This window comes from Excalfactoria chinensis, chromosome 5 (assembly GCF_039878825.1).
Source record: "Excalfactoria chinensis isolate bCotChi1 chromosome 5, bCotChi1.hap2, whole genome shotgun sequence".
NCBI classification, from domain to species: Eukaryota; Metazoa; Chordata; class Aves; order Galliformes; family Phasianidae; genus Excalfactoria; species Excalfactoria chinensis.
The window spans coordinates 1,942,010-1,952,783 of NC_092829.1; the positions used below are offsets into that span (position 1 = coordinate 1,942,010).

At 50.5% G+C, this 10,774-nt stretch overlaps 1 protein-coding gene across 3 annotated transcripts; it reads right to left on the reverse strand.

The window, feature by feature from the left end:
* Nucleotides 1-96: 96 nt before the first annotated feature.
* KLHDC2 (kelch domain containing 2) lies at nucleotides 97-10,748 on the reverse strand. Of its 3 annotated transcripts, none has more exons than XM_072336877.1 (14): nucleotides 10,619-10,748; nucleotides 9,747-9,914; nucleotides 8,784-8,863; nucleotides 7,673-7,790; nucleotides 6,826-6,941; nucleotides 5,521-5,602; nucleotides 5,345-5,428; nucleotides 4,403-4,483; nucleotides 4,267-4,325; nucleotides 3,834-3,943; nucleotides 3,034-3,106; nucleotides 1,961-2,048; nucleotides 1,287-1,339; nucleotides 97-1,047 (listed from the first exon to the last, which is right to left on the reverse strand). In XM_072336877.1, exons 2-14 carry the CDS (start codon nucleotides 9,900-9,902, stop codon nucleotides 924-926), a joined length of 1,224 nt encoding a protein of 407 aa, XP_072192978.1. In that variant the 5' UTR covers nucleotides 9,903-9,914; nucleotides 10,619-10,748; the 3' UTR covers nucleotides 97-923. The 3 variants fall into 3 exon arrangements, with proteins under 3 accessions (XP_072192978.1, XP_072192977.1, XP_072192976.1); XM_072336876.1 differs by having other exon boundaries at nucleotides 10,528-10,624; XM_072336875.1 differs by lacking the exon at nucleotides 10,619-10,748 and adding an exon at nucleotides 10,484-10,610.
* Nucleotides 10,749-10,774: the final 26 nt, after the last annotated feature.

Genomic DNA, 10,774 nt, shown 5'->3' on the forward strand with positions numbered 1-10,774 from the left:
AGCACAGCCTGCAGCTCCCAAAGGCTCCCCACACCACAGCACTCACTGAAGCCCCAGCTGAAGCTCAGAAAAGAAACGAGGGCACACACTGCAGTGCAGGGTTATGTGCTAAAGTCAGCTTTTATTGACTTCTGTCACTAAACAAGATGGAAGCCATTCCCAGCAGCAGCACAGCTCTGTGCGCCAGGTGCCCCCAGGCTGAGCTCTGTGGCTCAGGCTGTTCTGCTGCAGGTGAGCTCTGCGGTTCCTGACAGCGGGCTCGGGCACAGTTATGCTGCTCAGGGCAGAATATCTGCCAGCTACGGTTCACAATTGAAGTTCCACAACATAGAAGAGTTTCATAGACCAAACTAGAACCAAGCAGAGTCGCGGTGCTTCCACAGCGGAAGGTTTACAAGTTTAGGTCACGTACAATTTTCAAATCCCATTTCTCTGAGCTCTGTGACAAAGCACAATAAGCAGCTCCCGAACAGCGCAGACTAAAGCAGGACTCAGCCAGCACAGCACTCATCAGCCCAGGCTAAAGCAGTGCTGCTCCTTCCCGTGGCTGCAGTATCTCCTGCACGGCCACTGAATCCACAGCACCAGGTGGGACTCCAGGCAGCGTCATTTCCACGTATCCACACCTCATTTGCTCAGGGTTGGCCCTCACAGGTACTTCGTGGTGCACAAACCCCCAGCTGGGTCTGGCTGAAGCACAGCACCCACCTCTGCTTGCATTAAATACATTTATTGCAAACATCTTTACACAAAAATAGGTTTTTCTCTAGGCCATTCACATGCAACTTCAAGGCGGGAAGCGACTACCTACAGTACAGCTACGTCATCTATACAGGTTTCATGTCTGCCACACGTGGTACAATTAATTATTACACCTTATTGTTGATATCCGTGCACCGCTCGGGGCTGTCGGCACACAGGGCTCAGGAGCCAGACGTGTTGTTGCTTCCAAAGCGCTGATTGACGCTGTGCAGCAGGTGCTTGGGGAGGCAATTCCAGGAGCTGGCCAACATCTCCTTAAAGCAAATGACCGCTTCGAGGCACAGCCTGCGGGAGGGAACACACGGCTCAGCACCAACGGAGCCCTGAAGGTGAGCCCTGAAGGTGAGCTGGTAACATTTACTGCCACATGGATGGAATCTCACTCTGTTCCCCCACCCAGCTGTGGTTGTTTCAGCTCCTTCAGAGGAAGAAATGTTTTCAAGCATGTGGGATGGGCACTAAGCCTGCACCAGTTGCTTTAGAAGGGGACCCCACAGCTTAATGCTGAAGTCTTGCTTTCTTACCTTACAAGAGATCGTGGCTGTAGAGAAAACACGAGGATTTCATTACTGTGAGCCTGCACGTGGGAGGGGGAGAGAGAGAGGATCAGTTTGTGTGGATCCCATCACAACAGCAGAACCAAACCAGGCAAGGCTCAGAGGGACCCCGGTGAGGAAGGCAGACAACACAGCTCTGGGGGCTGGAGGTCACAAAGGCAGCACGTCAGCTGGACTCAGAACTGCCCACCAAACCCCGTGGTGCCTGCAGTTGGCACTGAGGGAACCACAGGAGGATCAGTGCCCCGTGTCCTGCTCTGCCTGCCCAGCACCTGCTCAGCAAAGAGAACAGCAGCAACCCAACCCCTGTGGGTGCTGCCGGAGCTCCCAGGTCTCCAGGGATCTGCACCGAGATCCTGCAGGCACAGGGACTGCATCAGGCTCAGCAAACACAGTTATTTATTGCTGTTTATAAGGATGACATGACTGTGTTGCACCACTCTTTGTTTGCCACTTGCTGGTTCCACCTGACGCCCACTGGTTCTTACATTAAAATGCACAGCCACGCTTGTTCCCAGTCACTTTCCAGCCACGTGGGGATTTTACAGACCATAATACTCCCTATTATCCCTATTACCTCATTATTAGTATTATTAATACTCCCTATTATCCCTAAATAGCAAAGCTTGGGATCAACTTACAGCTTTCGAATGGGCGAGCAAGTTGTTGGCACAGCCCCCAAAGATGATCACCTCTCCCTCTTCACTTGCACAAGCAGTGTGCCACAGCCTGCAAACAGAAGGCAGCATTCAACAAAACTCTGCCCAAAAAGCCATGTTTGGGGTTTGTATTTCAAGCTACTGCACACCGGTCTGCGTTCCCAGCACCATCCTGCAGCACTGACCAATGCAACAAGTGTTTGTGGTCAGAGGAAGAGAACTCCTGGCCACTAAGTGGTGAGCTGTGCAGGCTGCTCAGAGCAGGGCTGTGGGGCTCAACTGCCTGCAGGTACAGGCACACATCAAATACACGCTCCTGGAGGATGGCTGCAATGAAAATACAGCCTGTGAGAGCAGACTGCGGCCCCCTCGAGTCACAAGGCTGAAGGGACACAACCTGTACCTCTGGAAGGCTCATAATGCAGCAGCTCAGCTTTCAAACAGAGCCCCCTCCTCACCCTGCCAGCAGCAAGGCCCAAGGGCACAGACTGGGAACCACTGCTGCTGTAACACACTGAACCCCAGCCCAAACTTCTTCCCCAGACACGGTGGGTCACGGCTCACACGACACAGCTGTTTACTATGCAAAACACGTGCATCACAACTGCTTTAATGCTTTAAATGGCTGGTCATCACCTCTGATTTACTCAGTAGGTCTTTATGGAACACAAAAACACCCCGGGTGAGCACAGGGGCAGCCCTGAGCGAGGACAACGAGCAGTGTGTTTGTGGCACAGCAGGGACACATGGGCTCCAGCCAGCTCCTGTGCTGGCACACACAGCTCAGGGCCCCTTCAGCCTGCACAGCCAGCCCCAGGTCTCTGATTCTTGCTGCCTCACAAACAAGGCACTGAGCTGCACGCTGCCTCCTCCCCTTCATCCCCCTCCGGCACATCGGTGCTTGCAGAGTAGGAATTGCTAACACAGGGTACAGTGCTGTAAGGAAACACAAGCAGTGTGAGGAGGGATGTCCGTCCTCCCTCATTGCCACCATGAAGAGCCCCATTACTCTTTTTGTCTTTGCTAAGTTGCCAAGAAAATGTACACCACCATACCTGGGCTTTTCAGAGTAGTTATGCTCAAACTGTACCCACTCATTCTTGCTGATACAATAAATCCAAGCATCACCTGAAAACAAGCAAAACCCCAAATGAAAAAAAGGATTCCTTTAGTTCTGTTCTGTTTGCTGCAGTAAACGTGCACTCTGCTATAATACAGTGCATCTTTGGTCATAGATAAATCAAGCTTTTCAGGACAAACCCTGCAAAGCTGAGGGAAATGGCTGTTTGTGAGGGTGGGCAGTGATAGGACAAGGGGGAATGGTTTGAAACTGAGACAGGGGAGGTTCAGGTTGGATCTTAGGAGGAAGTTTTTCCCCCAGAGGGTGGTGATGCACTGGAACAGGTTGCCCAAGGAGGCTGTGGATGCCCCATCCCTGCAGGCATTCAAGGCCAGGCTGGATTTGGCTCTGGGCAGCCTGGGCTGCTGGTTGGTGACCCTGCACACAGCAGGGGTTGGAGCTGGATGAGCACTGTGGGCCTTTGCAACCCAGGCCATGCTGTGAAGCTTTGGGCTGCCTGTCTGAAAACATCAATTTAATAGGAGGAAAGATGGAGAAATGCAAAGCTGTCACTAATTGCAATTTGCATGTGCTGTTTCCAGAGCAGCCCAAGCTCTGTAAGTTGCACTGTCTGCACACACTCAGTGACTCCAACTCTGTCAGCTCAGCTGTTGGCCACAAGGAATTGGATCACAGGATGTGGAAGGAATGTACAAAGACTTTACAGTGACTAGGCAGTAACTCAGGCTCTTAAATTTAACAACAGACAAACAAAATCCTTTTGGAATGACTTACTTAATGGCTGCTTGTCAGTGGTGAATCCTCCAAAGAGAAAGAGATGATCTGAGGAAATGGGTGTTAGGGAATGCCAGGAGCGGCCCACCGGGCAGACGCCTTGTGCCAGTCTGTGTTAGAATAAAAGCAGCACGAATCACCGATGTGCAACAGCAAAACAGCACTGCTCTTTTCTGCTCCTTATTTTTCAGGTCTCTGAACCACGTGACTTCACAGTCACGACCCAACAGCAAGTTTTTATTGTGTCTAAAGTGAAAAGTTTTGTTCCTAAGAGGACTTGAAAAACCCTGCTGGCAAAAACCAGGGAGATAATCCTACTTGTGTCTGCTCACCTACTGCAGTTTAATAAGCTCCACTGGATTGACTGGACGTAAATAAAGATGACACCTTTATACTGCCTCCCACACTAAAGAACTGGAGTTTTAGTACCTACATTTCATTCCACTCCCACGTATCCAAGTTCAGATAGTAAAGGTCATTCATTCGGGACTCCTATAACAAAGCAGAGCGTGGTTGAAGCACTCCTGCAGGGTTTTGGTAGCACAGCGCTCAGTGGGGCTGTGACTTACTCTGTATCTGCCCCCAAACACAAAGCCTCTGTTCCCCACCGTAGCACACGCGTGAGCTGCTCGTGGTGATGGAGTTTTACCCTGGGAAAAGAAAACTTGAAATTAGAAGGGATGTTTATCAGATACATTAACAAAAGGAAACCTCGTTCCAACAGAAACCCCCCGCGGTCAGCAAGGCATCCCAGCTCCACAAAGCAGCCAGCCAAGGAGACCAGGGGCTGAGCTACAATCAGACTTAAGGTCACATGGAGCAGGGAGTGAAAAGTCATTCTGTGGGCAATAAAGCGTGGGGCAGAACCTCAGACTGTAAACCAGGTAATGATATAACGAATGTCAGACAGGATTTTTCTTGAGCTACTGTGAAATATCCAAGATCCATAAGTATTAAGACAAAGCAAATCCTCAGTAAGTTCAGCGAGGAGTTACTTGTCTCACAGTTAATTTCTTCCCTCGCTCCATTTGCCTGTTCCCAAATGCTGCTGGGACACTTTAAAAGGGGCCTATTTGCAGTTGCAGAGCTTTTTGTTTTGACAAGGATCCAGCAGCCAAGTGACCCACAACGAGCTGCCATGCTGCAGCAAGGACGACAGGAAACCATGAACTTTGTTTCCCTGAGCTCCCCTTAAGAACAAGGCCAATGAAGCAGGAAAGAAAGCAACTCAGTGGGAAAAATGATTGAGAAGAAAGAACAGGCAAACCTCTGGCTTGTGGGGAGGAGGGAGAAGCCAGTTAAACAAAGTAAACCAGCATCTGTTATCAGCCTGAAGTTGCACCAGGTGGAGGCACAGAGGTTAGGAAGAATTTCTTTCATCAGCAACGCGATCTAAGTTAAATGTCAGCAGTGAATTCAGGCCTGGCAGAGTCGCATTTGATTTCACCGGCTGCTAGAAGAGATACGGCACGAACTTCTGTAACTTCAAGTGCTGTAAGAGCAGGAATTACCGTAGTTATAGGCTGGCTCCAAGTAAATGTTTCAGTGTCCAGAACATGCACGTGGTCATTCCACCCTCTAGGAAGACCTGAGTTCTTTAAAAACATTAACAGAGAAGTTTTAGTAAGCAGCAATGAAACATCAGGAGTCAACAGGAACAGCTTCAAGGTGAGAAAGGGCTGCTTACCCAAAATGAGGTCTCATCAAATTCAAAAGTTCCTCGTTGTTTCCCTTCAGGAAAATAACCATAGCCTCCAAAAAAGATCAGCCTGGAACAAACCACGCAACAACAACTGTTAGGAACGTTACCACATTTCTCTCTACAAATTAAAGCTCTGTGGGCTCAGACTGAACTCAGGGAAGCACCTTTGATTTCATTATTTCCAATACATCAACAGTGCATGTTTTCCAGGCGTGGGGCCCCGTTTCTTGCCCAACCAACCCCACCTCCCACACAGAATCCCTCTGTAGGTGTTTCCCAGGCCCCAGGCTGCTGAGCTTTGCAGCTGTTCCAAAAACAAAGCTACAGCCCTGCTGCCTGCTCCCTGTGCTCCAGCCTTCCCTACCAGGGCTCTCACACAGAACTATGGGTGCCCACACCTGAAGCTTCCTGCCTCTGCCCTTTCCAAGCGTGCTGCTCAATTTCCCCAATCCCCAAAGATTCAGCCCTGTGAGAAGCCATGGAACGTACACAGCGTGTGGGTGAGAGAGAAGCCACCAGAGAGGAGAGAGCTGAAAGGGAGAGCTCAAGTGCCTGCTGTGCGCAGGGGCCTCTTCTTCTGCCAGGTCTTAACGAAGAAACAGAAAACAACCTACACAGCCAACAAAAGTCCACTGCCACAGCTCAGGTCCTGCAAAGCTACCAGTGAACTCTCTCTCTATGCCTGCAATCTGGAAAGCAACACCGTGGGCACTCTGCAAGCTTTCCTTTCTCTGCAGTGGATCCCACAGCAAATGCAACCAGCACAAAACAGGCAGCATTAAGAACATGCATTGCTGAAAAAGCAATAGAAGGGTATTTTTAATTAAAATGCCTTCCTGCTCTCAAACCATCAAAGACACACAGGCTGTTCCCCAAGACAGGACCAACAGATTGCATGTTGTGTGTAATGGGAATCCCAGGACAGGCTTCTCTGTCCTGACCAAGAACGACACTGATAGAAGCAACCCTCCTTTAGAACAACAGACCAAGAAGGCACTGTGGAAGATCAGCGTGTGAGGAGCCCACTCCTTGCACTGTGACACACGTGGATACTTGGTGTCTTACACACACCCAGCCTAGGAGTTGGGTTTTCCATTTAGCAACAGCTAAAGGATGGAGCAGATGTAAAAGGCTGGGGAACAAACCCGGCATCTTCCCAAAGCACGTTTGTGCTGCAGGATAGAAGTCCTGCTGCAGCTCTTGTTCGAATAAAAAGACACAGCAACAACAAAACACACACACACAGACAAAAGGATCAAGGACAGCTGTGCTCTGTTGCTGGAGCCTTACTTGTTTTTGTAAACCCACACGCCGAGTTTGTCCTTTGATGAAGGGGGGACCCCCTGACACTCCACTCTGACCCACTGCAGCACTTTGTCCGTGGATCTGGAATTTAACATGTAGAACTGTAGAAAATAAGAAGATTTCTTTTACCCAAACAGTTAAGCCTAAAGCTTACGTCTGACTGATGTTACAATAACAACCTGTAACTAGCACGGATTGGTACACAAGCACTGAGTTCTCTCCCTCACTGCACAGAGCACTGACAACATCTGGAGTGAACTGCAGATCCAAAGATCTTCCTGCAGATTCAGACCCCAAACATCCTTTTACAGAAGTACCAGGACCACACACACAGAGTGGGACCATCCAGAAGCTGCAATGGAACCAAACGAAGGTGTGCACAGTATCACAACTGTCCATGTTCTTAAAGCACAACACCTCCTGATATTAACTCAGTGACCTCTGGAAATTTCCCCCTTTCAAAGAAGCAAACTTGGAGGTGCCGACACAATATTTTGTTAGTCAGAATCTCTCAGGCAAGCACAAAAAGATGGCTTCAATTAGTTTGCACCTGAGGAAGTTGCTGATGGGGCACAAAGGCTGTTATCTGCTTGCCAGTAGGAGCACACAGTGCCTGGATTCACGCTCAGTATCCCATTATTAACATTCACGCTCTGAAACAATTTCCAATCTGTCCAGCTATTCAGAAGAAAATGCTTCTGTGATTTGCTAAGGTGATATTGCTGCTATGGATCCATTTTAATTAACTGAAAACTCTGTCTCTGTACAGAATGGGATCAAAAGCCAACGATGAGGAACTTACATGTGAGAAAGGGTTTACTAAATTACTGACCTTGTTTGTGTTGCCACGTGCATGGTGTCCTCCAAACAGATACACCACCCTGTCTACACACACAGCACAACTTCCAGACATGGAGGGTGGAACATCTCCCTCTGTTTTACTTTTCTTCCTACAAGCACAGATAAGAACATTATATTTGACCAAAACAAACAGCAATGGAAATCTGTACCACCACCGTTACATCTTTATCTCTGACAGATCGCTCTGAGTTTTTCAGACCTGCACAGGCCGAGCAGTTTACAACACCAGGCAGGCACTATGGGAGGTAGGGTGGGGAAAAGACAGCTTAACTATCACATGGTTTCTGGGGGAGGAATCCTGTCTGCCCAGTGCAGGAGTTCAGGGTGCTTTTCCCATTCCATACGCCAGAAGATTCCCAGGCAAAAATGCTACACCCGTTTAAACTGCTGGTTTTATTTTGCTGCTGTTTTTCTTTAATGCTTGTAAACACCACAAACACGAAGATAAGCTTCCGCTCCACGCTTAAGGTTGCCCCAAACCACTCTGACAGCTGCAAGAAGTGCTGAAGTTGCATTTTCTGCTAAGCACCGAGGAGACTGGGCTTCACAGCACGTGGCCCCAGCCAGCTACAGCATCAGAGCAGCGTGTTCCCTTCTCCTCCTGTGCTTTCAGGCACGCAGCTCCACTCAACTTTATGGCCCCTACCGGTCTTAGCAGACACAGCAGTTTCATCGGCAGCATAAATACTTAACACAAAGGACAAGAAACAAAGCACAGAAGGTGCCCACAATGCTTTCTTCATCTGCACATGGTACAAAGTCAGTGTTCAGGTGTTGCATCCTACACCAGACATCCCAGAACACCCCATGCTGATGCTGACGTTTGCCTGTACTGCCTCCCTGAGCTCCATGTCCCACTTCACCTCACTCACTCCTGTGAAAATTTGTTTATCACGTGGAAAAAACCACAAAATAACAACTTTGGAAGCATTGTACGCACATAAGCAACACTAGAATAGGAGGGAATAAAGAAGTGAGGGAGGTCCCGTTCTGTCCACAGACCCTCAGTGTGGTCATGGTACCAATTTAAGACTATTTTTTTCTCATAAAGCAAAAAATATGAAGTTAATTATTTACTGTACCATCTTCCAGTTTCCATGTTGTAGATCCATATTTCATCTCTAGGCAGATAGAAGTCATAAAATCCCCTAACTTGGGCATTCTGCAGAACAGATCAGAAAAGAAAAAGGATGCTTGAGTTACAGGCTGCTCTGAATGTTTACAACCCCTCAGAGACCCAACCTGCAATAACAACAGGAGCAGCGCCTGCTGCACTCCTGGACCTCCTGCCTGCACACAGCAGCTTGGACCTTGTAACTGTTTCAGCTGGGGACCAAACTCCCTGCAGGGACACAGGCTGGGATACGTGGAAGCTAAACCCTCTGTTCGTATGCCAGGCATGGTAGCTGTGGGTGCACAAAGGAGCCAAAGCATTCTTTGTAATTCCCGTGACACCAACAGAATAATCACAGAACCACAGCACGGTTGGGTTGGAAGGGACCACACAGCCCCCAGCCCTACCCCTGCTGTGGGCTGGCTGCCCCCCAGCTCAGGCTGCCTATAGAGCCCACCCATGGCCTTGGGCACCTCCAGGGATGGTAATACACCAAAGCTTTGTCTTGAGCTACGTTTCACTCACTGAATCCTGTTGAAACTGCAGAATGGATTGGTTGCGCTTGCCATGCACATCGACATGTTAAATAACCATCCTGTGACAGGTAACATACAACAGACAGTTGTGCTGACAATGGTCTAACAAAAAGCACCACTTTGCAGGGAGTGCACTTCATAGCAGATTGTATGTTCTGCTTTTATAACTGGAGCTTTTGTTTTTTAGAGGAGGAATCACAGAATGGGTTGAAAAGGACCATGATGCTCATCTGGTTTCAATCCCCTGCTGTGTGCAGGCTCACCAACCAGCAGCCCAGGCTGCCCAGAGCCACATCCAGCCTGGCCTTGAATGCCTGCAGAGCCACATCCAAACAGAAAGCACACAGTAACCAGCACTAGGTGTGACAGGCAGAGCAGCACAGAGCAGAGCATACCTTGTATCCTCCCCAGACGTACATGCAGCGCCCATCAGTGACTGCCACGTGCCCGCTGCGCTCGGCAGGGCTGTCGTTCTCCAGCTGCTCAAAGCTGTCCTCAGCTGGAGCTGGGAGCTCTTCATCTGCCTGCAGGTCTTCATTATCGTCAGCCATTTTGATCCGGTGCTACATAGAATAACGTCAGTTTCAAAACCCATCAAGGGAAAGAACCAGAGCAAAACAAAAAGATGATAAAGCACAAGCTGTTGTCTTTCAGAACGATGTTCCAGGGAAAGAAGCTTTCATGTCACTCAGGAAAGTTTCAGAAGGGCAACAGAGCTGTGAGGGGTCTGCAGCACATCTTACAGGGAGCGGCTGAACTGGGCCTGCTGAGTGTGGAGGAGCTCAGCTGAGCCCTCATTGCTCTCAGCAGCTCCAGGCCAGGAGGTGGCGGTGAGGTGGGGGTTCCCCGGTACCAGTGACAGCACAGGAGGTGACGGCCTCGAGCTGTGCCAGGAAGGTCAGGTTGGGTCTTAAGGAATGCAGCTTCTCAGTGAGAGCAGTCAGGCTCAGAACGTGCTGCCCAGGGAGGCGGGGAGTCACCGTTTGGGGCTCCCAAAGTTGGGCCCCCTCCCCCGCCACCCGCCTCGCGTCCCCCAGATCCGCACCGACTCCTCCCCCCCTCAGCGCTATTTGCGCACCACACAACACACGCCACACAACGTCTGCGGCCTTCAGCCACGCTCCCCCCGCACCGAGCGGCCCCGAGGCGATTCCCGCTCCCCGCACGGCACAGCACCGTGGTCTCCGTGCGGACACACCGCCTGCCGGCACGGCGGACCGAAGCAGGCCGCCCTCGCAGCCCGGCCCGGCCGCTCCCCCCTCCTCACCTCCGCGGGCGCCGCGCAGCACCAACAACCGCCGGGCCGCACTTCCGGCCGTACCGCGCAGGCGCAGCCCCGCCCGCTGGGGGAGGGGCCGCGGGCGGGCGGCGGGGAGGAGCTGCGGCACGTGCTGAAGGTTGGGGGGGGGTTGGGGGTAACACA